General features: G+C 40.3%; 1 protein-coding gene across 2 annotated transcripts; it reads left to right on the top strand.

Moving 5' to 3' along the window:
• LGMN (legumain) lies at window positions 1-26880 on the top strand. Of its 2 annotated transcripts, XM_074824974.1 has the most exons (15): window positions 75-122; window positions 2930-3034; window positions 6581-6760; window positions 14055-14152; window positions 15003-15084; window positions 15650-15735; window positions 18366-18441; window positions 18924-18986; window positions 19869-19935; window positions 21588-21706; window positions 22387-22476; window positions 23123-23320; window positions 23976-24146; window positions 25237-25304; window positions 26110-26880. In XM_074824974.1, the coding sequence occupies exons 3-15, from the start codon at window positions 6623-6625 to the stop codon at window positions 26147-26149; spliced, it is 1296 nt and encodes a 431-aa protein (XP_074681075.1). In that variant the 5' UTR covers window positions 75-122; window positions 2930-3034; window positions 6581-6622; the 3' UTR covers window positions 26150-26880. The 2 variants fall into 2 exon arrangements, with proteins under 2 accessions (XP_074681074.1, XP_074681075.1); XM_074824973.1 differs by lacking the exon at window positions 2930-3034 and having other exon boundaries at window positions 1-122.
• Window positions 26881-27109: the final 229 nt, after the last annotated feature.

The following is a 27109-nucleotide window of genomic DNA, read 5'->3' as shown; positions in this document are numbered from 1 at the left end:
CCGGTCGCCATTGGCCGGTGCCGGCCTCCGCCCGCCTCGGCCCGCGGTCGCCTCGCTCGGCCCCGCACGGCGCTTGCCGCAATCACAGCGGCCGCGGCGGCGACACCTCCGCGGGCAGCGCGGTAAGGGCCGGCGGCCGTGGCCGGGCTAGGAGCGCCGCGGGACTGCGTTGTCCGGGGAGGGTTCTGTCACAGCTGGCTGGCGGCGGGGAGGAGGCAGGGGTACGCTTGAGGGAGGGGAGCCGTGGGGTGCTGCCGGCCCTCTCCGCTCCCTGGCGGCAGAGCTGCCCGGGGTAGGGGCGAGGGGCCCCGCCGGCTCCGGGGGAGCGGCCGAGGGGCGCCGGCTTCCCTCACCGGCTCTGAGCGCTGCCAAGCCCCCGCCGCTCGTCCCGGCGCCCCATCGTCCCCCGGCTGGCGGGAGCTGTTCGGGGCCCGGCCGTTAGTGAGCGCTGGGGCTGGCACGGGGCGACGGTCCGGTCGGTTTGCAGTGTCCCCCCCCGCGCCTGGGGCGCTGCGAGAGGGGCCGGTCTCCCCGCCGTCCGCCTGGGCGTTGTGGGCGTTGCTGCAGAGCGCCGAGCTGCATCGTCAGTGCTGCCCTTAATAAAAGGGGTTTGGGGACAACTGTCCCCCCGTCACGGGGCCCTTCTGGCTTGGGACTGTCTTTGAGCTCGCCCTTCTGGAAGGGCTTCACCGGGGAGGGGAGTCAAAGCTCGGGGGGGCATTGCTCAGGGCTGGCACAGGAGAGAGCAGGGAGATCCGGGGGGAAGCAGTAGCAGCAGCACAGATTTAGTCCCCGGTAATACATTTTTAACGGGGGAAAAGGATGGAATAAGAATATAGGCTTTCTGCAAAGATCTGATAGTACCCGAAGGGTATTGCACTGTGGCTGCTGTTCCTTATAACCGGTAGACAACCCTGCCATAACGTGAAGGTCTGCTTGGAGTTAGTAACACCACTAGTTCCTAATTAGGACGGGCCAACACTGTGTCGGGTGTCTATATTTGAGGGTTAAAACAAATTTTCCAGTGAAGATCTGAAACGCTAAGATAAACCACAGTAAAAGACATGAGGAGTGCAGGAATCTCAGACTTTCTGAGTAATCATTTCTCCAGAATTTCATTCTGTCCACACTCCAAATGCTTCCATCTTTGTTGAGCAGAAATGCTTACCCCTCGTCCAACTTACTCTTCTACCCTCAGCCCCCCACCGCCCCTGTCCTGAATCATGAAATGTACCAAGTTATTCTTGCAGAGTTGCTGTAGCTGTTTTTTCTACCATCGGAATGTGATTGCAGAGGCTTTTGTATATCTGTAGACAGATGTGAAAGTAAATAGCAGAAACAGCTTTACTGAATCCTTAAGATCTACCAAATTTGAATCTGGGCTTTTTGAAGTGTGTAGGGAAAAAAAAAAAATGCCCCTAAACCAGGTGTATTAGATTGTCACCATCCTGGTGACATAAGGAGTGATTTTTATTTTTTCCTCTGGTAAACGGTGCCATCTCTTTACTGCTGAGAAAGACAAATCTGCAAAGAGTAGAATGAGCTTTATTTAAAATGACTTTTAAATACTTCTATTTAACGTTTTAAAATGTTTTAAACTATTCTGAGTTAACATAATTACAAATTCTTGTTTTTACAGTAAAAATGACATATCTTCAGTAGCTACACTGAACTATTTTACAAGTGCTAATCAAATCAAGTTGATTCATAAAATGATTACTAGTAGACTTTGTAAAGAATTGTTTTGCAACAGAGACCATAATCTCCTTCAAAATGTACCTTATCAGAGTTTATAGTGGTAAAGACTTTTTCATTCTACCATACAAATGCATAAAGAAAATCAGACTATTTCTGCAGGGGCTTAATCACAGGTGTAGGTGCTTCAGTTTGCATAGCAGTCGGCATATGTAGGCAGAACATTGCTGACAGAGAACTGCAGACATTAGTTTCCTATGAGGAGGGCTATCGTGAGTCACATATTTTGTGGAAATCAGCATCTAAATATTACAGTGATAGGCAATATGCAAGCACTGTGTAGGAAAAGGAATTGTGACTTGATTCTGAAAACTAAAAAGCTGGTGGTCATAAGAAGAGCAGCTGAAAAGAGAAATTTCCAAGAAAAACTGGAATGATCAGCTGATTAGCTTAAGGCTGTTATTTTTCCCCAAGATTACTGTTAATTCACTTATTTTGCATGAAGGGAAAATAGATGTATGGTTTCTGTTTACATAGCGCTTAGAGGCTGTGCTTGAGGTTTTTGGAGTTTAAGCTACCAAAGTGTCAACATCACTCTAAACACTAGTGGAAAATACTTTGATCAACTCAAACTCCTTTCTTTAGGGTGGTATCCCATTGTTCTAAGATTTTTGATCTTAGTGGACTCTTTTCCCGAAGGAAAGTTGGGAACTTGAGGAACAGGCTGTTGACCAGAAGAACTGTTCTAGCAGCAGCTGGCCACTTCCAGATGCAGTCTTTCTTAAGCATTGCTCTCTTACCAATTCAGAGATGTGTGCTAGCCATGTAATGGGAAGTGGTCAAGGTATCTCTGTCAGGAAAAACAGGTTTTTAAGAGCTGAGTGAATTGTTCTGGCAAAAGCCACCCAGTTCTGGCCATGCTTCTTCCAGGGACTGTGCAGACTGCGCAGCAGCCTACCTGTGTGTGTACATGTTGTGGTTCTGCGTGTGTAGATCTGATGCTGAACCCACTATGTCCATGAGATGTGCCTTTTTCCTGACATGGTCTCCAAAGCAAAGTTAATTAACTCTTCTACCAGAAAGACTAGGCAGAGCTGATCACATCTTCTCATATTTTTGGGGGTCAGCCAAAGCTCTAAGATTATCATGTAGTGAATTTTCAATTCTTCCATGTAGTCTCACTCTGCATGCATTTAGGATTGCATGTGACAAATCTTTGATTCCTTGCTTTCAGAAAAAAGCTTTTTGCGTACCTGTGGTAAGCTGGTCAGCTGAGCTGGTTCCTCTTCTGATGTGACCTGAAGACATAGACTGTGATGGGAACTTTCTCTTCTCAACTGTAGGTCAAGAACTTATTCATCACAGCCCAGAACACAGTCTTTTAAATTGCCTGCCTGAGCACTCAAAGGTTTTCTTTAAAACAAGCAGAAATATGGGGGTGGGGGAGTGGGTGAGGGTGTGGTGTGTTTTTTTCTTTTTATGTGAGGTTTTGGGGTTTGGTTTTTTTTGGTAGTTGGAAACAAGCAGTGAAAGACCTATTCCCACCACACGTGTTTAATGGTTAAACCTATTTTAAATGCTGCTTGGAGAACCTTGGGGAGCTGAGCATTTATTAATCATGGTTTATTAGTGCATTGTGGTATATCTAGGTTTTTTTCCCCCCCCTTTTTTTCTGGTGTTAATTTGATTTAATTATAGGAGAAGACAGATAAGTGGGATTATATGTCATTAATTAGTATAAAAGAGGAGGTTTTTTTCTATTCTAGATAAACTGTGACAAAACATATGTAGTTTTCTAATACAATCCAAATGTTTCTTGGTGTTTGGTGTTTGTTTGGTATTTTTTTTTTCCCCTGGGCATTCTGCATCATTCACAAGTTTGTCTCAGCAGAGGTGAGAAACATGAGGATCTGGCTATCTGCGTACCACATGGGAGACTATTGAATCCCTCATGGAGGGACTGCCTGAGGGGCTTGATAGCTTAAATCTTTGTTCCTGATCTGGCCCTGGGTTTTTCTGCTGTGAGCCTATTTGCAGGCAGAATGCAGGGCTGGTATCTGGTACACCTGCGTCCTGCACAGCATGGCCCTGTGCAGAGGTACTGGCTGGGGTCCCGAGAGCTATAGATCCTTGTTAGTGTAGTCTGGAGTGTGAACTTGTCAGGACAGTCCCATCAAACTGTTTCCAATTCAGGATTTAGCACTCCACAGCATATTTTTTCTGAAGCGACTTCAGCCTCCCTTGGTTGGTATATCAGTAACTGACAGCCAGTGGCAGTGACTGTTTCTGTGTGATGGATGCCTGTCTGCTAGGATCTGCCTTGAAATTAGCCATCATGTTATACGGCCCAGTGAACAGCTGGCAGCAACACAGCTTCTATTGATATGTTCTGGATTTGAATTAATGATATACATCTCTAAGAGCTAAGTGTCATCCAGCCTTTCAGCAATCCTTTGAACTATTTACTTTCTCTTTGTATTTTTCATGTAAATATAAGTAATGTTTTTAGTCAGAGAAATGAAAAGTTATGCTTTAATGAACATGGAAAAAAGTTTCTTCTCATGAAACAGATACTCAGCCCTGAGGGATCTGTTGGCATGAAATTCATCTCCATATTCCAGTAAGTCAAACTCAGTTAAGAATTCTAACCAGATCGTCTAAAATATTTTCTTTTCTTGCCTAATATTTCAGGAGTTCCATATACCTGAAACTGAATATTGGGAATGAACAGGCTTGTTGGCCCATGACATATTGTGACACTTTACAAAAGTTTTAAATAACTTGGTCTGAATCTTAGATGTGCTGTAGGCAACAGAATAGGCAGGTTTTGTGGATGTTGTAAATACGGTATATCTTCAACGTAGTCATTAGTATGTTATTTGTCTTAATCATCTGAAGAACTAACAAGATAGACAAGGCAGAGTTGCCAGAGTCACGTGTCACTGCTGACAACGACAAGAATTTACAATTCCAGCTTCACATGAGGGATTATAACTGTCTGTCAAACTGCTGAAAAATTCTGCTTATTTCTCCATATTTGCTTAACTGCTGAAGTAGCTAATAATTCAACATACCCTAAATTGTTAAATTATCATGTATTTTTCTCACTCTCAAATCTCATGCTTGCAGGCAGTGACAGGAGGGGTTTATTCCTGAAAGATAAGATTCCTAGATTCAAATGAGTTTTTGGAAGAAGAGGTGTCATAGCACTTAACATTTAGTTCTGTCTTTTTGGTTCTGTTCTGGAGTTTTTCTGTGTGGTAACAGCTCTTCCTGTAGGAGCTGATATACTAGCATGACTTCCTTTACCTTGTTCTAGCTCCATTAAAAAGAAAAAAAAACCCCACGCTTCCATATATATATATAAAATATTTATTTTTCATACTACTGCCTGCAAGACTTAATCTTTGTGACCACTAGATCCAGTCTTGGAAAGACCCATACTACATGTTTCGTTATCAGTCCTCACTGTACACAGCTGCTTTGGAGGTGAGCTGACTACTTCTCTGTTTCGGCCTCATTTGAGTGGCTGAAGATGGATGGTTTTGACTGTGGGGAGCTGAGACTGACTTAGATACTGTTTAGTTATTTAGTTTAGTGGCAGCTTTGACATTGTGCCTTGTGACTGTGTCATATGGCTTGGGAATTTCAAGCTTTTATTCCAGAGAAAGCCATGCTAAAGTGGACTACTCCACCTATTACTACAATACCTCTTCCATACATAGCAGCAATGATCAACCTCCAGAATCAATTTTTTATAAGTAGACCAGTGTAAAATCCCATCTCTTGGAGCATGGGAAAATATGAATCTTTGTGCATGTGCCAAGACCATGCAATTCTCCAGGGGAGTTTGCTTTAGGAATTACGCATTGGATGCAACAGACCTGGGACTGCGACCAATATACATAACCTGCTTCTCCTTCTGCCCCCCTGGCTCCAAACCACCCAAAAAGCAAACCTTTGATTAGATATGGACGGATTGTTCGCTTTTAGAGCAAACACTTCATCAGACAATCAAGGTGCTCAGGAAGTTCACTAGTGGGGACACTACTTCTAGTGTGTACTTCAAGAAAGTAGAAAGAGCCATTTCTGCATGGGCTTAAACCTCCTCTCTGGCTCTGTTTTTCTGGCATCTACAGGCTCAGACCTGAGTCTTGTGCATTTTGTGCAAACACTTAACCACTGTGCAAAAGAGATGAAAACGCTACTCTTTCATGTGGTACCAGTTCACATTTGCTCTCCACTAGCGTAACAGGTAGCACAAATAGCATGAGGCTCTCACAGTCTGCACTTCCCCCCAGCCCCAGCAGTTAGGGCTGTATCTTGTGCAGAACAGCAGCATGGCCTCTCTCCACCCTCTCTGGCTTTCCGGGCACAGAGAGCTTTTGTGACACTCTGACCTTCCAACTCCCAAGCAGTTCTCCATGTCTATGCATCCTTGTGCCCACAGCAGCTCAGTAATAATGGGCTAGATGCCAGTAAGTGGAAACCAGGGAAATAGGCAGAAGACCAAGAGAATAGTATTAATCTGAAAAAGTTTTATCTCTGAAATACTTGATAGTGAGGCTTGCTCTGTTTTTGAGGCTTATTCATTACCAGCTATTATAGAACAAAACAACCAGAGGGAGCTGAAAGGCTTGGTTGTCCTATACAGGATTGCTTTCAGTTAGATTTGAAAGCTGACAGAAAACTCTTGTAACTAATAGCAGCTTGGTGCTAAAGGGAGATATGACCAGAAATTGTGCTGTGGGTTGAATGGTCTGTAAAACACACACGATGCCTACAAGCAAGAAAAGCTTCTAGTTGTGATACTACTGATGATTGTTTTGCTTTTGCTTTATTTTTGACTGTCCTCTGATTTACTTCTCTCAAACTTCTTCATTAGGGATTTTCTTTGTCACATTTGTGGCGTAATTAAAGAAGAGAGATGATATTGGAAGCAGTTGTGCTGCTGGGCTGTGCTCTGGGCATCAGCACATTCCCCATGGAAGAACCTGAAGATGGAGGCAAGCACTGGGTGGTGCTTGTTGCAGGTTCAAATGGCTGGTACAACTATCGACACCAGGTAAGGACCACTGGTCCCATGTGCTGATGTTGGCCACACTCCAGAAAATGGCAGCTCTGGGACTTGTGGGGAGATGACAACTGCCTAGACTAGTTCAGCCCTTCTGTCATTTGGGGAAGTGCTTCTACTTCTAGACTTCCAGGAGTGTGTGAATTTTTTCAAAACAAAAGCAACAAGATTCAGTCAGAGCCTGACCTTAATTCTTGTTCTTGCCCCAAGAATTCCCCTCCGCTGCTCCTTTTACTATTTGAAATTTTTTTACTTACAACTTTGTCCAGTCATTCATCTTTTGAAAAGCTGTCATTAGCAGGAGGATCTGATCCAGCTTGCAGGTGAACAAATGATGTCTAGAATTAAATCTCATTTTGAGACATGTGTATGTTTCTTTCCATTTGTTTTCCTCTTTTCCTTATGTTATGAAAAAGCTCCCTCTCCCTTTCTTCTTTCCAGTTAAAAAAAATCTGTGAAGGCTGCAAATGCATAGTATGTTTTTGTGAGGTGGAGGACATGCAGAAGGGGGTCCTTTTTAACCTGAATCAGTTTGCTGACTGTGTTCGACAGGACAGTCTCAGAGCTGTGTTGGCAAAACAATGATATGGTGCACTGGGGTGCAGGGATCAGAGAATGGTAGAAAGAGGAGAAAAGGGAACAGGAACTCCTGAGTTTGACACTGCTGTCAAAGCCAGTGTGTTGTGGAATTGTGGTCTGAGTGTGAGTGTCAGGATGGACAGGATTACATCTAAGTGATTTAACTCTGATTAAGTTCAAGACTTGTAATCAGCTGTCAGGAGACTACAGCAGTTTTTCCCTTTGGGGAATTCTTGGGCGATCCCTTAAACACATTAATGGCTTGTAACTTTCAGCACAGTGATGAGCTTAAAACTGAATGAACCAGACTGACAACCTTGTTGCATCTGAAGAACCTGTTACTGACAAATCCTAGCTCCACACTTTGACAGGCTTCTTTCAGGGATTTTGCCAGCTCCTTGCACTGTAGCTGTTGCCTGATACCATAGTGGGAATATTACAGTCTTAATAAAATATATTCGTATTTCAAATTAAATCTTAAAAAAGATACTTTTAAAGTTGGAATTGGAAAACAATTATAAAAATACTAGTGGCGCATTTGATCACTGCCTGCCCTGGGGTATCTAAATATAATTACTGAGTTGTAGTCTGGTTGTTGCTATTGCTATACAACCAGTCTAGCTGTCTCCCTCCCATTCTAGGAGGAGTTAATACAGCAACATTCATTCTTTAAATAAAACTACGTTTTTGAAGCTGTGGTTCATGAGAATTCCTTTTCTACAGTTGCCCAAGCACAGACTTTTTAACCTTTCTGTCAGTGAGCCTTCAATGACAAGTGTATGAAGAATGTAAAATGCACATTCAGATATTTGTGTCTAACAGTAAGTCTTTTAACATGCCAGTTTCACAGAAGCAAATCAACTTTTGAGTGCGGTTGTGCTTTGCAGACAGTTACTGAGTAAGTGCTTTTCAAGGTTAGAAAAATGAGAAAGACCTTCATTTTGAAGATAATGTCAACTAACAATGCAAAATATCTGCAACGTCAGATTGTTCTGAATTTCAATCCTAGAGAGTTCTGTATTTTAACCTTTCCTGCTTGCTTCAGGTACAGTATTAAAATTTGGAAAAAAAAGAAAATAAGGACACCACTAAAAGTCCTATGGAAGTTACAAAATCAGCATCATAAAGTAAGAGAGTCTGAGTGAAGGATCCTTCAGAATGCGACTGAGCTCCTACCTACCTGTCCTGGGCAAGATGCCATGCCTCTAACTTGTTACGAAAAGAATTAATTCCCCCAAGATGCAGCACATCAGCAGTCTGTGCTGTCTTGCCTAGTGGCCATTTGTGACCAACCTTAAGGGCCTGGCAGGAGTGAGCACCCATGGTGGGAGGGCACACTGTGAGACAGACCCAGCAGTTAAGTCATGGAAGATCCACTCTGTGTGCCACAAAGTGTAATCCAAAGAAGGGTGCCTTGGGTATCAAAAAGTGAGGAAATTTTATTCGCAGCAAAACTGGCTGAACCATAGATTTTTAGGAGAGTTATACAGAGGAAGAAAGGTACTACAGAAATCTCAGATATATATACAGATATATATAAAATAGATTTTGCAAATATTATGCAGGCTGATCACCATGTCTTTGTGCGTGTTAGTGCTCCCTACCTTCCAGCAGTGGAAGCAAAAGCTCTGTAAGTATTCAAATTACTAGCTTGAGTCACTTGCAGTGGAACTAGGAATAGGACTTGGACTTCCAGTTCTGTGCTTCATCCGTCATGAAAGTCATTCCACAGTGAACACATGCAGAAACGCGTGCTATTTTTCAGTAGAATAATACCTGCACCATCAGAAGCAAAGCAGTCCTCCAGGATTGCAGATTTGTGTAATTCTTTGCTTTCCAAGGGAGAAACTGCAGAAGAAAATATGTTGTACTCGGAACTTCTCTGATTTAGCCTGTGCACATGTGAATTTGTAGATGTGAATGTTCCTGTAAGTAGTTCCTTGGTGGGACTGGTTTTTATCATTGGACTGGTTGCTCTTCACTACATGCAACTAAGCACTCATCACTACATGCAACTAAGCACTCACTGAGCACTTTGTAATTTGAGACCTCAGCAGACACATCTCTGGGTTTCAATTGCTCAGTTCAGCTGTTCAGGGTACAGTTAATACATGATGTTGCATGTTTGTATTACATTTATATTTTGTGAGCTCCAGTTGTTTGGCATGCTGTCTGCACCTAACACAGTCAAAACATACTCTCTTACTGTCACCAGGTAAGTACTGCAGAAAGTATGTGTTCATCTGACTAAACCACCATAAAAGGAGGAAAAGAAGATTATACCTTCAAAAATGTCTCAAATTTCATACCTGAAAAGTTGTAGGGGAAATTGTCCATCATTATATGCTGTGCAGACCCCATGAACAGTAGGTTTGTAAAAACTGTGCAGACCCTGGAAGCACTGAGTCAACAACCTGTAACCTCAAGGAATCTGAAACTCATTCTAAGACTTGTAATTCAGCTGTCAGTGGTCAGGATCCACTATCAGTGTTGCAAACCTCAAGTGTAGACAAGATGAGGAAAAAACCCACCCTTTGCACTTATCTGTGAGTGAGATTCACACCTTGCAGGCACTTGTTTCCTCTGTGATGGCTGAGCTTGGACTGTGTCCTAATCAGAATGATCTAAACTTGTCTTACTCATTTGTCTCATCAAGTTCCTAAAATAAAATTTAAGTGTTTTGAGTAGGATACAGCCCAATATGCTGGGCTTACTGTCGTTGCAAAGCTAGCTTGTGTACTGCATTGTGCTTGTGGCTTCTCGGTTCTTTGGTGTTTTCACCCATATCTTAGTGGTTTTTATTAGAGTTGCTTGGACTGTGGAGGGACTATCAGCTTGCTCCTTTCTGCTCCTCAGCAGTTATTCTGACTTCTCTGTGGCAGCTTTTTTGTTTCCAGACTCACCGCTATTTCCTAAATGCAACTAAGCACTCATAATATATACCAGAAAGAATATTCTCCCCGTTCTCTGGGAAAATTGCTCAGGTTTCTACTATGCAAAGAGCTAGATGATATATCTCTGGAAAGCTTAGTGACATATGTGACCAAATACAGCATTAAATGCTACTGGTATGTTTAGAGAGTGAGCCAACAAACTAGTTCTCCTTAAGAGAAATAGAATTTTGTATATACTTCTGCCTCTCCTGGGAGCTGATTGTACCAGCTAACTCAAACCTGAAGCTGGCTTCACAAACAGATCAGAGACAGACCAATACTTTCTGGATACTCCAAAAGACATAGTCAGTGGAAAAGCCTGATGTGAAACACAGTCTTACTAAAGGTGGAGTACATACTCGAGGAGAAAAATAGCTGAAAAAGTCCTGCAAAATTAAAATGCTGAAAATAAAAATATTTGAATTTGCATACATGGGTCTGTTTTCAGTTGTTTTTAGTCTTGTACTTACTGACCTTTATGGGCCAGGGACTGTATTTATTCCAGGTTTTGGACGCTACCAACCAGAGCAGTATCTTATTTCAGGCCAGTCCTAAATTCACCAGTCTTGCAGGTAGTGGACATTAAGGGTGCCTTGGCTACCTGGCTTTAATAAACACTTCCTTACTGTGCCACAGAATTGTAACAGAAGCTACAGGAAAACCTGTCCTAAGTTCTTAATACAGTTATAGTTTTTGGCTGATATTTCAGATGTATTAGAATTCATTCTTTTTTAGGCTGTGACGTTTCAGTGTACTTGTAACGGGAACAGTGCCGCTTTGCGGTGAAGCTGACAGTTCATTACACATGCTTTTTAGCCATGAAACTAGCAGTCATAAGACCAGAAGTAATCAATTTCACAGAAGTCCAAGCTTTTCCCTTTAGGAACTATTTATGCATGCATCATAAACCAACTTGATTTTTCCAAAACTTTGCACCATCCCACCCCCCTGTCCCCCCCAGCAGTCTGCTTGAAAGCTGTGTCACACAAATGTGTCAACAGCTGTATGGCAGAGGAAAGTTGTAGCAACAGCTAGTTACAGGTTTAGACTAACCTAGGTATGAAAGGTCTGAACCATGCTATTAACAGTGTCCATTTTGGAGCTGGCATGCGAGGTCAGTTGTGCAGTAGCAGCTGTACAGCTACACTTCCTCCTTTTCTTCTGTGGAGGGCAGCTGCTACCCACCCCAAATCATGGCCACAAAAGTGTGATTTGCATTTAGTGGCAATTTATCCAGTCAATGTTCATAGCATTCATTTCACATACTAAGCCAACAAGAATAATACCAGCAAGAGATCTGGAACAATATTACCTGTCTCTTTTAGGGTGGTTTACAGGTACAGATATTCCAGAAATATTTCTGGAAGAAGCAAGGCTCAAGTAGCAGTATTTGAGAGGCAGTTGCACATCAACAGGAAATACTCTAGATTCACATACACCTCTCTACGCTAGCAGCAGACTGTTTCTATTCTGGTTTTATAGAGATTTTTTTACGTGTACAGAGGGAACAGGAGGAGCATGTGAGCAACATCGGAGGTGGCTAGTCAGGTCAGCTAATTCTATACAGAAACCTGCAGCTGTTTACTCAGAACTGTCCCATCTTAGCCAAGGGAGTTATAGCAGTAAAACATGTTTTTGCTGCTCTAGTCTATGTTGATGATACCAGCAGGTACAGTTCCCTTAGCAAAAGCCTTAAAAGGCTGGGACAATCCCCAAACAGGCATAAGTTAAGGTTGAGGGGAGTTGATGACACTGATCTGTTTCCCTCTACGCCTGGGAATTTAAATTTAACCCATTTAAACTTACTGCCAATGTCTGCTGTTTAGAACATAGTGAGCAAACGGTCAATGGATTGTAAGGATGGAGAAAGTAGACAAAAAAAGCTGATTATATGCATTTACTAAGCTTAACTAATTTGGTGTACTTTGCTATTAATTAAAAACAGCTCTGAAGTTCCTACTGGCCAGCCACATGTCTGTGGGAGCACAGACACTTGCTGATTGAGTATGTTGCTGTTATATCACTATAGTATGCCTAAGTATTTCCTTGTGTTGTCAACCTATAACTGTTTCTGCCAGCATAACAGAAGTGTATTATGTCTTGAGAATGAGAGGGAATCTATGATCGTCAGTGTAGAGAAGCCCTGAGTAGTGTTTTCTTCTGCTTGGGTTGCTTCTGAAAATCAAATACATATTTAGTCCAACCTGCATTCTTCTGTTTAGTATTATATGTGATGTCTTTATAACTCCTTTTAACCTCTACCTTTTGACTTGTTGAGGCAGCAGGTGGTATAATGACATACAAGGAAATGGAGAACAATAAACAGTGGAGATTTTCTGGGAGAGGTGAAGAAGAACATAGGCTGACCTGCATAGTAGGAAATGGAACTGCTTTAGTAAGGACAATTTAACATTCAGGATTAGTCACGTGAAGAGATTTTGCTGTGGGAGAGTTCATTAGCATTGAATGTGCCTCACCCTTCCCAGAAACTTGCACAACTACCCTCTTTTCAGCTGCAGCTACACTTAGAAGACCAAGGATTATGAAGTGACAGGATTTTAGTGTCCTTTCAGTTAAACTAGTCCAAATCACTAATACTCCTAAGTCATCTGAATTTATGTAGGTGCACTTAAACCACTTCAGTTTGGTTTACAAACTAGAAAATTAGATCAGTTCAGCAGAAGTAAGCTTTAAAGCTTGCTTCTTGCCTGCATTTGGAGTGTGCATTTATTAGATGAGATTTCTTCCATTAAATCTGCACAGCTTTTTCTAGCATGTGGTAGGTTGTAGTTCTACAGTTTAGTTTAGAGATTGTTTTAGTTTTGGATTGAGATTTAAATTAGATTTAGATTAGATTTAGATTTTTAGAGATTGTTTTAGAGTTCTAGTTCAGTGATTGTTAATATCACATTAGGTCATTTGCAGGCTGCAAGTCTAAAAGAATAGAATTATTTGGGCTGAGATTACTAAGAATTTGGCATTCCAGTAGAGGTTTACATTTACTGTAATATCACTTTGATGAGTATTGTTATTTCTGCATCACGGGAAGATGGTTCTGTAAAGAAAACCTGCTTATTCATATCCTGTACAAGTCAGGAAAAGAGCCTGAATAGAAATTCTGCAGTTCTGTTTTCCACTGAAATATGTTTTCTTGCCCTGAAGTTGCTTCAGGGTTACTCTACAAGAAATACATAATTAAAAAGGAAATTTTCCTTAACCAAAATTCTCACCCAGTAAAACAAAATTTAATAAAATCATTGCAGAGATGAGATTGGTAAACCATACTTGCTTAAGCCAAGGACAGTCTTCGATGCTTAGTCATGCAGGCTTGGTGCAGAACTAATTGAAATTGGTGGAAATCCAACTCTTTTCTTCTGCTGCTTGACACACTTTGGATTGGTCTGTCAGTGCACAAGGTTTTCATTTAGATTTGCTTATAAAATGCAGAACATTGCTGTGAACCTTTTGTTAAATTTTGTTATCTGTACCAAGTCTGAAGTAACGTCTGTTTTTTGTTTAAATAAGAAATCAAAATAGGTAAATGAGAGATTTTAATCATAGTTTTTAGTATTAATGCAACTACTCCTAGTTAAAGACACAGAGTTTTGATTTAACCTTTGCATTTCAGTCCTCTAGCAACCCTCAATCTCTTATATTTGAATGCAGTTTCTTTTGGACAATAGCCTGCTCTTAGGCCTGCAAAGCTATTTTTGTTCTGGTGTCAAAGGTAACATCTCTGTTAAAGCTAGTAATGAAGATCTGCTTAATTTCAGGCAGACGTGTGCCATGCGTACCAGATTGTACACCGAAATGGAATTCCAGATGAACAGATCATTGTCATGATGTATGATGACATTGCTGATAATGATGAGTAAGTGATGAATGTGCCTAGTCACAAACTATATGGTTACTACAAACAGGCCATAGTCACCAATGAGTTCTGAGTTTGTAGTAGTTTTGTAAGAAAAGCCTTTAAAACCACCTGTGATATGCATAAGAGACGTTTTATCTATTAGCACAGTAATTCTCCTTTGAAATGTGCTCATGAGCTTTCTAAGTCTTACTTCGCAACTCAGCATCAGTTGTGGCACTGAGGACTGCAGAGCTTCATTGTTATGAGAGTAAGTGATCTTAACTCCCAGGTGTAACAATTTACAACAAAGAAATAGCTTGAAAACACAAACATAGGGAAGCTCTGTGTATTACTTGCAGGGCTTTTTTGAAAGGACATTATCAGATTAATTCCCAGAATGTACATTCAACAAAGTGTACATGTCCCATTCTTGGTGACTGTCTAGAGCGTATCATTGCTTTCTATATGAAACAGTTCAGTTATACAGCCTCTAATTCTGAGTCAACTTCAGCAGAAGTCAGCAGACTTCACATGCACAGCAGCACTGGGAGCAAAGAGTAAAGGGAACTAAAGGCAAGACTGAAAGTAGAGAAATGATAGTATAAGAGACCACCCACCTGCATCTTCAGGTTAATCAACATGATCTGAAACAGGATACTCGGAGGTACTCTGAGGGTAAGGACACTTCAGGCAAGCATACGTAACTGGCTGAAGTGAAAAGGCCTTTATATTCTGAGATCACTTAATGACACATGGTGCAAGTACCCATACTCTCTCTCAGGCAAGCTGGCCAGCCAGGACAGTTATTCTGTGGCCTTTGTATGGCACATGGCTAATTATTCATATTTATGTTCTGTTTAACTTTCAGAAATCCGACAAAAGGCATTGTCATCAATAGACCTAATGGCACAGATGTGTATGCTGGGGTGCCCAAGGACTATACAAAGGAGGTAGGAATGAAACACCATTTCCCAGGAAAGGTTCAGCATTAGCCAATGTTCTGAATAAATCCTTTCAGCCTACACTGACAGGAGTAGCTTACGCTCCAAAATGCACATAGTATAAAGCCTCCAGCTTATTCACCTGCGTGGTTTGGGGTGAAGTTTGGTGTTCATAAGATGAATATAAACAATAGATGCTTTGAAGTGAAGCAGTGGTCATAAAAGTAAATCTTTATACTGTTCCTGTGCTGGCACATGAAATAAAAGGAGGCACATGAGATAAAAGGAGGAAAAGTCTTGCATTCTTAAATGTTGTAACTCAGTTTGAAGAACAGCTGTGTAAGACATTGTTTTATTAAATCAGAACAGTAATCCTGTCACTTGTGATTTCGTGATTCAGTATCCAAGTGACTCATCAGTGGCTAATACATTATATAATGATGGATTGAAAAGGATGGCCAGCTGAACTTGCCATCCATGCATGGATTCTGACTTTCAGAAGCCATCTTTCTAAATGAAGATTTTGTTGTTGTTTTTGTGATCAGATTTAACTTTAATCCTCTTAACTCCTTAGGATGTTACTCCAAAGAATTTTCTTGCTATTCTCAGAGGAGATGTGGAAGCAATGAAGGGGGTGGGATCAGGAAAAGTCTTGAAAAGGTAAGAGAAGTTTAATTTAGAAAATAATTCCCTATGTAGTTGTGCATTAGCACTGATTTCAACAGAAGAAAAGGGTAAATTAGAGGAACTTGAGAATCCTGCAAGACTATTGATGACAATTCCAGATCATTCACATTAGAAATACAATGGTTCTGGTTTCTTAAACTATCCAGCACCAAGAAGGAAGTGCTGATATTTGGCTGGTATGGAGTCCAGAATAGATTAAGGTATAAAAACTCTAGAGGATATGTCATCAAAGTATTTGTTATTTAGACTATTGTCTTTTGCAAGAGTGGCTATTCAAAGAGAATTTTATTAAGGTTTGGAGACCTCTAGAAGGGGTTTGCTAAGGCTTGCCTTAATCTACATGAACAGTTGTATCAGTCACCTGAAGCGGTGAGACGTAGCAGTCAGTGGCAGAGGGACAGAGCTTAAACAGTTTGTCAGCTGAAAGAATTGCAGGTCTAATCCCAGCCTTGGTCTTTGGGGCAGATTTAAGGTTATTGAAGCCTTGAATGTAATGAAATGGAATTATGGTTTATATTTAATGCAAAAAAATCTTTGTGATTGAAAAAGTAGTATAAGCAATTAATCTTGTAATTTATGTATTATGGTTAAGGTATTTGTAAACTAAGTTACACAAATGATTGCAATTTTGACAATATTCTAATATATGAACAATAATAAATTGTAGACTGGATAAGTAGAATGTAAGATCTATAATTAATGGGTGTAGTTTGTAGAGGCTTATGTAATTTAGATGATTCAAGAATAAAAGCAATGTATTTGATGGCCTAATTAGAAGACCTCTTGGAAGGATACCTGGTGTCAGTTATTCATCTTGCTTCTACAGAGTTTGAGATATGAAAGTATGATGCCTGTTTACTAAGGTGTGTTATATTTCTGACTCAGTACTGCTGGTAAAGAGTTATATCATGTTATATTTTTCTATGTACAGTATCTCTTGTAAAACCTGTAAGAATTTAAATTTGACCATTTGGAAGGACTAACCTAGTTAAAGAAAAAGTGTGTAAGTGCCTATCTTCATTTGACAGTTTAATTTTAGAGGCAAAACAATGAAACAGAACAGAAGAATTCTGCCCTGGCATTGGGGAGAATAAAAAAGAGAAGGAGCAGGACAGTAGTTGAATAAGCTATTGCTCCCAGTTGTTTAAACTTCATCCTGAAAAGCTGAGATAGAAAATTATGTATGCAAGGCAAATATCATTATAGGCAAAAAGATAATAAATTGCTGCTCATTTACTAGGTTGCTCTCTTCTAGTAGCTGGAATGAGTCAATATGTGACTATAAAGCATTGTTCATTGAGAAAAAAGTACTTAAGAACACACCTCACCTGTAAAAGCTTGATGTTACAAGTCAAATAAGGGAGTGTATATGCAGAGGGCCAAAGACTCTGAGCTATTCAGGAAGAGAACTTGAACCCATTTATAAAAGTCCTAGTTATTTACATTTCACATTGGCCAAATTTTTTGCACAGAGGGTCAAGAGTGGGAACCAGAAAAATAAGTGAGGCCTTCTTTGTTAGGCAATGTGTGAATTTCCCAGTGGTCTGACTTCTGCTATTGGGTGGGACAAGAACTCAATTGTCCTCTGCCCAGAAGGCTTCGAGATTGTCTTCCAGGTTCTTTCCTAATCAGCAGATTATTGGCCAGGCAGCGGGCTGGACAGTGTCCCCTTGAGCTGCTGTAATTGTACCTCTTTGCAGTCAGGAAAGAGCAAAAGCAAATATGGATTCCTGGACCACTGATACAGAGGAAAAGAGGAGGGCTTGGGGACTCCTTCCAATTTGTTTGCATATTTTATATTTAATTGTCCCTGAATACAGTTTAAAAGCAAAATCCCTTTGCAGATCTGGGTATCAGGGCAAGACCTTAATATCACCCAAGCATGATCTGTTTGCTTTAGAGTGCAATAAAAATCTACGGCAAACAGTGTACTACACAGATGTTAAGGAATCAAAGTCCGTGAGCCTGCAGTGCTTGGCCGACTGCAGAGCCTCTTAGTGCAAGTGCCAGTCTAGCCTAACGGGGGAGTTTGCATGCACCTCAGTTCTTCATGGAGATGTAGGCTGACACTGATCTGGCTAAGGGTGGCCATACAGATCACAACACGGTAGTACATAAACATACCGAAGGATCTTAAGAAAGAAGTTTTTATGATTTATCCCTGGGTTATTGGTGCCTTGGTATAACTTAGCTATAAAAGCATTCCTTTTTACCAGACTGCTACAGATGCCCACAGTATAACAGATTCTTCAGATATGCATTAAAAAACAACTGTGCTCCCACTATACTCGACATGCCAGCCGCTGCCTCACCAGCAATCAGTTCAGTTTGAAACATGAAGTGTAATTGCCATATTCCCCATGCTTGAGGGACTAGCCTATATCCGTGTTTTCATTCCTTTTGCAGATACTCATCTGCTCTCATAAGCACCCAAAGTAGCATACTTTGGGAGGAAAAAAATATTAGCAAGAGGAGGAGGTGCTTCAGCTGTACTATTTGCAAATACTGACATATCTTGGCATTGAGAAGCAGATGATTGGTGTTGTAATGAAGATTAGGTTGGAGTGGTTAGAAAGAATTTGTTTGCAATTTTTTCGTTACAGTGGTCCCAAGGATCATGTGTTTGTTTATTTCACTGACCACGGAGCTCCAGGACTTCTGGCTTTTCCTGATGACGATGTAAGCATTTTGGGGGATTACTTTGTCACAAAAACCATCCTTTTAGTGACACACTAAAATAATAAGTAATAAATGTAAAACACAGAAATATTTAATGCATTGCCATACTGAGGGGGAGGCAGAAAAACAGCAATATTCTCCTCATCATAGCAGTTTGGATTTTTTCCAATTTGAATCTGAAGCATTCAGCTGAAATTAAGTTATGTCTTTTAATATTTCATTGGACCGTGATGGTCCAAGCAGACTGTTTCACACAGGTACGACTCGGGTTTCTGGTGCACTATACATATGATCTGGGACCATTACTCTTTTTTTTCTGGAGTGGTAAATACTAAAATGTTGTATTTCAGAAGGACAAAGCACTGTATGTATTTAATGGGAAACAGTATACATATTCACAGCAGTTAGTATTTATTCCTGTTAAGTGAATTGTGTGTCTATTGAACATAAGTGGTTTTAATACAAGCCTTCTTATTTTACAGCTTCATGTGAGGGACTTGAATAAGACTATTTCGTACATGTATCGTCACAAAAAATACCAGAAGGTAAACAAGCATATCAGAAGTTGTGAGATTAAAAGAGCAACTGGCATGGAAGAGAGACATTTGTCTTCATTTTGAGAGTTGTTTCAAGCAGGAGGAAGCTGTTGCCATGCAAAGATATTTGGATTAGGATTTTGCACTTAAAAGGATTGATCCTCTTGAAATTTTTGCTTTCTATTTTTTGTTTACTATATATTTGCAGTCAGTGTTGAGATGTAGATAACTGCCTTCTGATAACAATATATATGCTGACCAACGTAACTACTGCACCCTCATAATACGTACCTGACTCTTTCTTCCTGTGCTTTGTTCACTTCAGAGTGCACTGTTACTGCAGGGAGTTTGTATATACCTCATGTTTTTCTTACAGTTACTAATACAGTTTAAGAGATTGTACCTCTTGTCAGAAAATTCTGTGCATTTAGTTCACCACATGTAGTTTTAAGTAGAAAATTTAGTATTTAGAACATTCTAGTAGCTTGTCTTTTTAAAGCAACTTTCTGTGGTAATGTCTACTATGGCTGGCTGTATGTAGGAACGCAGAAATGGCCATTGGTTCCAGAAATACATTCAGTGGTGGTACAGTGCTGAGCCTAAAGAGTGACTGTATATTTGATTTGTGCATGTACATTAGTCGGTAGATCCCTGTGGATTCTATAGAGATTAACAGCATCTTTTCATTGTGATTGTTTCTGCTTTCCACATAGCTTAGTTCCCAAAAATGAAAAATTGATCTACGTGCTTTTGCATTTTATTTTGTAGCATTATGGCTAGCTTTTGTTTCAGGGATAGCAGTACAGGCCAGCTAGTTACAGCTGAAAAACACTGAAGAACTTTTTTCCATTTCTTCATGAAATTTCTTAAGCTGTCTGGTTTATTTTCTAGATGGTGTTTTACATTGAAGCATGCGAGTCTGGATCTATGATGAATCATTTGGCTGATAATATCAATGGTGAGCAATCAGTTAACTTACTGAACTTAAATGTCACAACTTGCCATAGACCTAAACAGATACCGTGTCAGGGATAGGTTCAAAGCACCTTTATGTAGAGTTTTAGCAGAGGAGCACAAGAATTAAAGTAATATTTTCCATTTATGGGAAGTTCTTTTAAAGAATTAATGAAGTCTTAGAAAGAGTAGCAGGGCTTTCAGTTTCTTGCAAATGAGAAGTTAAAAAAGTATTTATTTTCAGGAACAATGTGGTTGCCCTTAACTGTTAGCAGTTAAGTTATACTGACATTTCTCAGCCTCAGCACTGCTAACAGCTGTTCCTGCTACCAGTTTCATTGAGTAGCAAAGGCACTTGAGACACCATTGCCAGGCAATTTTGCTACACTCATTTGCACAATAACCCATGAAGTGGAACTCAGATTTTTCAGGGTTTCTAAGCTCTCTGCCGCAGAGCTGGGAGCTCAGCCTTGATTAGGATGAGGAACCACAATCTTTTCAAACTTCTGTTCCATGGCAGGGAGACTGAGTGCTCTGACTTTCTTGTAGTTCTGAAGCTGTGATTCCAGGGAAGAGCAACCACCTGCCTATCCATGGCTTCCTGGGTCTTTGGCCCTGGAGTACGCTGCCTGGCACCCACCTAGACTTCTTACAGCCCTGTCAAGGATTTACAGAAAGTTCACACAGAATGTTCATATTGACAGTTGTTCAAAATAAATGTGCAGTGAATCAGCATTTTCAAAGTTTGTTCTATTAGAACTTTCCAGTCTGAGAACTCTGGTTTTACCACCAGCTCTGCCACGGACTTACAAAAGTGGAAAATTGACAATTTATGTATTACACTATGAAACTGTCTTTAGCATCTTCAGTGGTGAACTACAAAGCTTAACTGGTTGCTTAGTAAGTATTTTAAAGGATGGTAAGAGCAGTCCTTTACTACAAAGAGAAGATTTAAGACTTTTTTTGGCTTTTGAGCCTCAGGTACATTCTGAGTAGAAACAACACTATAGCTATATAAAAGCATAACTAACCGTTTTTCATTTTGAAACTTGGACTTTCCTTCAGTTACACAAGTATGCTCTGAGTTGACTGTGGCAAAAAGCCAAAATAACTTTTGCCTTAATACCTTTAAAGAGGTTTACAGTATTTCTGTTGTGTTAGAGATGGCTTACTGGGAACACTGTGCTTGGGGCAGATGTTGTAGAGGTTTGTTTTGCTTTTCTCTTAGTGTAGAGTGTTATCCAAGAAAGGATATTACTTAGAAGGTGGCATTTTCTGGAAGAAAAGATGATTTAGAAGATTTACTCCAAAGTTTTGGAAGAAGTCCTCATTACTGTAATAAAGAAAATGAATCTATAGGTAGTTCTCAGGGCACTGTATTCTTCTCAGGTAGTTCTTTGAATAGTAGATTTTTCGCTCAGAAGCACATATTCTTCCTTAAACACCCCAGACCACACATTTGACAGCAAGGAAGGAGCTCTTATAACAGCACTGAGGCTGACTGAACAGAATGATTAACAGGCTTCTTTCCTTCCTGCTATTTAGAAGTAAATGATTGAAAACCAGAATATTTAGACAAATATATCACATGCAGTTAAGTACTAAATCATGCAGGGGGTTAAAAAAGAAAAAAAATACTTCCTATTTGTCTTACAGTTTATGCAACAACAGCTGCCAATCCCAGAGAGTCATCTTATGCATGTTACTATGATGATGAAAGGCAGACTTATCTTGGGGACTGGTACAGTGTGAATTGGATGGAAGATTCAGATATAGTAAGTTACTTAGATGAGGTTTCTGCATTTCCACGCATGAAAAATCACTAGGCTTTTTAAAAATAGCTCCTTTACAGGATTTCTGAAAATATTTATCTTTATGTGAGCCTGAAATCAACAAATTGAGTTGGTAAAAGTATTTATCTACCACTCAGAACCATATATAATCTTTATTTGTTTGGGCCACTAAATTTATTTCCAAAACCAACCTTCATAAATGTTCTCTTTTGTTATTTATAAGATTAGAAACTGTCTAACTTCTTGTTTAAAATTCACATAATCTTGATTTGCTAATCTGAGGCCACATCTCCAAATTTGTGAAACAAATTGGGCAGTTTGGTAAATTGTACCTCTGCTTCAGGGATCCTTAAATACTGAACTGTGACTAACACATTTGTTAGCATAATGGAAATCAATATTAACGAAACAAATCTGGGATTTATATACTGGCCCACTCCCTTCTTGCCCATTTGCTGGGAGATTAGAAGATCATTAAAAGCAATTTGAGAATATGCTGTCAAATCTTTTCAGTTTTTAATTTTATGTCTTTCAAAGGTTGTATAGCGCTTGCCCTATACTTCCTTCTACATACTGGCAACTAAGACCCTTTCCAGGTTTTCTTGCATTTTTAGAATGCTGAATTTAAGTATCTGTGACCACATGGAAGTTTCTTCATGCAGGAGGATCTAAGAAAAGAAACACTCCACAAGCAGTTTCAGCTGGTGAAGAAACGCACCAACACCAGCCATGTGATGCAGTATGGAAACAGAGTATGTATTTGAGTGGGCTTCCTGGTCAGATATATCTTAAAACCTTTTGTGCTCTATACTTTCATCTCTTAAAAAATTTTTTTAAAAAATCACTGTAAACTGGCAGGTTGATTTAGAAAATGAAACTTCATCACAGAAGACCACTTAGCTTTTAAGAGACAATGGTCCGGATGCTAAAGGAAATACAGCCTTGTATTATGCTTTAATCTGAGGAGTCAGGGTACAAGTTGTCCTCCAAGGTCTGCCATTGGTTTAACACTTCAATCAAGTATAAGAAGGGTATTTACCACTTCTGGGCATATTATGAATATTAATGGCATGTTAATAAGTACATTGATCCCTTGAATGGAAAGAGCTAAGAGGTGATGTATCATTTATAATAGTCTCATTATTCAACAGATTAAATATTTGTTAAGAAAAGAAGTCACGTTATTTAACCTGACAGTCTTTTTCCCTACAGTGAGTTTTGGAAATAAAAGTTCCCTGATTTTTGGCAGCCTTCACCTTGTGTAAAAAAACCCAGTGTACGCGTGCACACACACAACCCTGTGATCTCCTTTATTTTCTCCAATGAAGCAAGTTTAGAGAGTTAGGTTTGCATGGCAAAGCAAAGACAGTTTTAATTTGTTTACTTTCTAACCTTCAGAGTATCTCCTCCATGAAAGTGATGCAGTTTCAGGGCATGGGGAAGAAAGCTATACCCATTTCTCTGCCACCTGTAGAACACTATGACCTGACACCTAGTCCTGATGTGCCTTTTGCAATCATGAAACGAAAGCTGATGGCTGCCAATGACGTTTATGAGGCTAAGAATATTGCTGCAGAGATGAAAACACACCTGGAGGTAAGCAAAGAAAAAAATTGAACTACAGATCAGGTCAGATTTGTTTCCATCATAAGCAACAGCAGATGTAACACCCCTGAAGCCAATGGGATCGCATCCAGTTTTCGCAAATTGGAACAAAATTACTCTTCGGACTGATAACCTCTAGCTGATGGTTTACTCCAGAATTTAGGGATCTGTTCCACAAGGCATGTTCAGTAGTGATTATCTAGGCAAATGTAAGCAAATGCAAAAGTCAGTCTCACAGCTTTTATTGTCAGGAAATTCCTCATCTGCATCTATAGGGATTCTGGTTGGGAGGAGTTACTCTTTGGTATCAGAGAAACTCTTGTCTCAGTAGAACTGAAGTCTCCCAAATCAAATAGCTCCTGCAGAATGGTGGTCAGTATTGGTGGTGTTGGTGTTTTCTTTCTTCAGGCAGAACACTAGAAGGACAGTGAGTGATTTTGGGTGCCAGGAGTCTCACTTTGACTCCCTAGTTTTCACTTGTGCGTTAAAGAGACAGGTCCAAAAGGCTGCTAAAAAGAAATAGCAAAAATGGGTTCCTTAAAGAGCCCAAAATTGAGGGAAATTTTAAGAAAGAGAAATTTCATTCAAAGTCTTCAAATTAGGTTTAGAAGAAGCGTGTTTTAAGTTCTTGTTGTTTTATGTGCAGGTGAAAGAATTTATCCAAGAATCCATGCGAAAGATAATCACCTTGGTAACAGGATCAAAAGAACAGACCAACCAAATTCTGTCAGACAGACTGACCATCAGCAATTATGACTGCTACCAGTCAGCGGTGAACCACTTCAAAGCTCATTGCTTCAACTGGCACTTGCCCTTGGTAAGTCAAGCATTAGCTATAACCTGATAAACGTACCAGTAAAACAAGCACAGTAGTCATAAACACACCTTCAAAATCAGCTTTTATTAAAAAGCTAGCTTGGGGGCAATCGTACAGCTTAGTTTTGGAGAAAGGTTAAGTAATGTTTTTGAAAGCAGGAAACCACTTCTACTACACCTGTAGATAAGCAGGAAGATTACTAAAAATACTCCTAGTAAAAGCAAAACCAAAAATAATCCTTAATTTTTGTTAGTTAGTGCTGTCCCTTCATCAACTCCTCCCCAGAAATCCCTATATTAAATAAGTCGTGTTGTAGTTCTGCTTGAAGCACCTCTACTGGCAAAACAGAAATACAAGCACCACCACTGTGAATTCATAATCCTGGTACATTCAGATTTCTGTGTTATGACTGTGTGTTGCATAGTTCGTTGCAGCAGCCTAGCTGCTACTTCCATGGTCTTGTTGAATTCCTGAGAGCCACTTTTTAGTTTAAGGGTTTTATTACTGTCTACTCTTCCTGAGATCCCAGTTGAGGGCCAAATCCTGTTGTGCTAAGCACTGTTTAGACAAGACTAAGAGAGGTCAGTTCCTAGACCAGAAAACCCAGTCCTGATGTCAGGCAAGATAACCTAAGCAGGCAGTGGTGTGTGGTACAATGAGTCAACAGCAAATTAATTGATTTTAGCAGAAAGCAATGGGATTACTTTATAGTTAGTCAAGATTTAAGTACTGTATACAGATCAAAAGCAGATGCACTCCTTCAGCTGGAGCTTCTAATCAATCAGACTATTCGGAGGCCACATTGCTCTGCTACGTGGTTTTTTGGTTTTGTGGGTTTTTTGAATGAAATTAGTTTGATGGGTGAGCCTTGCCTAAGGGGCCAATGTGCAGCAACAGCTGAATTTACCTAATGAAGTTCAAAGAGCAAAGTGCGCAGAAGGATCCCTTTAGCCTAGTACTAGATCGTCAAGACCATCAATTAGAAACCTTGAATATTAATAGCATGTCTACATTACTTCCACAGTTTAGTTTGGATAAGCAATACCTGTTCTTCATCACTGCAATTATTAACAGTGTTTGTTTATTTCAGTATGAGTATGCACTGAGACAGCTGTATGCCTTGGTCAACGTTTGTGAAGGAGGATACCCCATTGACAGGTAATGAGGTTCCCAGATACACTGTGTAGTATGATCTGGGGCTAAAAAAGCAGAAGTTAATAGGCAGATGAAGCTGTATGCTAAAAACTTCTTCTAACTTGTTCTGCTCTGTTGACCATTTTGTCAGTAAAGTTCGTGCTCTAAAGTTATGAATGCATATTTTGGAAAACATATAATTATTAGTCCCCTCCCACTCATAATGATCCATTTCCCCAGTAACCCTTTAATTTCCTTGTTGAAGACCCTCAGGGGAAATTATAGCCAGTCAGAGGATCCCACTGTGCCACATAACATAAAATAGCATGACTGGTGCACAAGTGTTGCCCTGTAACTCCTGTATGATCTTACACTGAAACAAGGTTGGGAACTGCTGTATTTTCTCTGCTGCCTCCTCAGCTGCTGGCTCAGAACACCACAGCACTGCTGGGTTCTGGTAAGGAAAGGGAATATGGTGCTAAGGCCCTCATCTGTGAGCATGTGGTAGGAAATAATGGTCCAGGCTGACCCTTTTGGTGGTGTGGTAGGAGCAAGGGAAGCATGGTGCTGAAATTCTGTCTTAAGAGTTTGTGGTAGAGGGTGGGATCCTATCTTGTGAGTCATGCGAGAGGAAGAAAAGAAAGAGAGGAAAGCAGAGGGGTAAGGAATGGGAGCGTGGACTGGTAGTTTAGGCAGTGTGCACATGCAACCCAGAAGCTGAAGAACCGCTGCCCCCATTCCTGGTGCCATCTTGCGGCAGTCAGGTTGGGAAATAGATTGAGAGCAGAGCTCCTGAAAAGTTTCTCATCGTTATTGTTCTCTGTTGCAGAATATGCCTGGCCATGGATCAAGTGTGCCTTGGGTATTGATGGAAACAACAGTCCCTAATATGACCCTTACTACAAGTGATAACTTTTCATAACTGTAATAATCCAGATGTTACATGCATGCAACATGAAGAGTCAACCACTGTACTGGAACTGTGGTGGGAGCTGAGGCACCTGACTGTGAGCAATGCAGCACTTGCCAGTGCTCTCCCCTGCACCCCCACCTGCTGACAGCCTGCTGGCTTGACAGAAGCATTTTGACAGACCACCTGGAGCTTTCAAGATGGATGATTTATTTCAAATCTCAATGCTCTTAAGAATCTCTGGATGAACACTACAAACTACTTATGAGTGATTGCTAAATCTGTGTGAAATTTAAGCATTGAGTCATTAATTCTGGAAAATGTTTTTATACTGTTGCTAACTATGAGCTTTTTAAAAGAGTTAATGAATGCCATTACAGTGACTAATTTGCAGATTGGTTAAAGAGTGAAGAAACCAAAGCTTGTTCTTTAAGTTTTAACTCCTTAACAGCTTCAAGAAATTAGTTGTATTCAAGAACTATTGGATGTGAACAGCACAGTTAAACTGTGAACAGTAAAAGGCTTTGTGGGTAGAAAGCACTGTTTCCCAAAGAAAAACACAAATATTTAATGCTGTAAATTTAGCACCAGTATGCTATAATTAAATGTATGTACACACAAACCTGTGGGAAGTCACAGAGTACAGGAATTGCCTGTGAATAAAAATAAAGTTGACTGTTTCATCAAACCTACAGGGCAATACAGTGTTAGACATCTTGTGTCTTGAAAATTAGTGAGAGCTAATTAATTTTATGATATTGCATTGGAAGGTTATCTATAATGGGGGTTATGGGGTTACCCCGTAAGCCTTTTATAAGACAGGTCATCTCAAAAACAACCCCAAACCAACAAAAACCCAAATAAACTCCACCAAAAACCCCAGCTGAAAAGCAACAACAACAAATATCAAAAGCCCAAA

Source organism: Strix aluco, chromosome 4 (genome assembly GCF_031877795.1).
Source record: "Strix aluco isolate bStrAlu1 chromosome 4, bStrAlu1.hap1, whole genome shotgun sequence".
Taxonomy (NCBI): domain Eukaryota; kingdom Metazoa; phylum Chordata; class Aves; order Strigiformes; family Strigidae; genus Strix; species Strix aluco.
The sequence above is the reverse complement of the archived record's forward strand: the minus strand, read 5'-3'. Positions and strand labels throughout refer to the sequence as shown.

Coding starts and splice junctions, on each gene's coding strand:
- LGMN (XM_074824973.1), top strand. CDS start 6,623: ATGATATTGGAAGCAGTTGTGCTGCTGGGCTGTGCTCTGGGCATCAGC. Junction 18,987..19,868: donor GTCACAAAAAATACCAGAAG/GTAAACAAGCAT, acceptor TTTATTTTCTAG/ATGGTGTTTTACATTGAAGC. Junction 25,305..26,109: donor GGAGGATACCCCATTGACAG/GTAATGAGGTTC, acceptor TCTCTGTTGCAG/AATATGCCTGGCCATGGATC.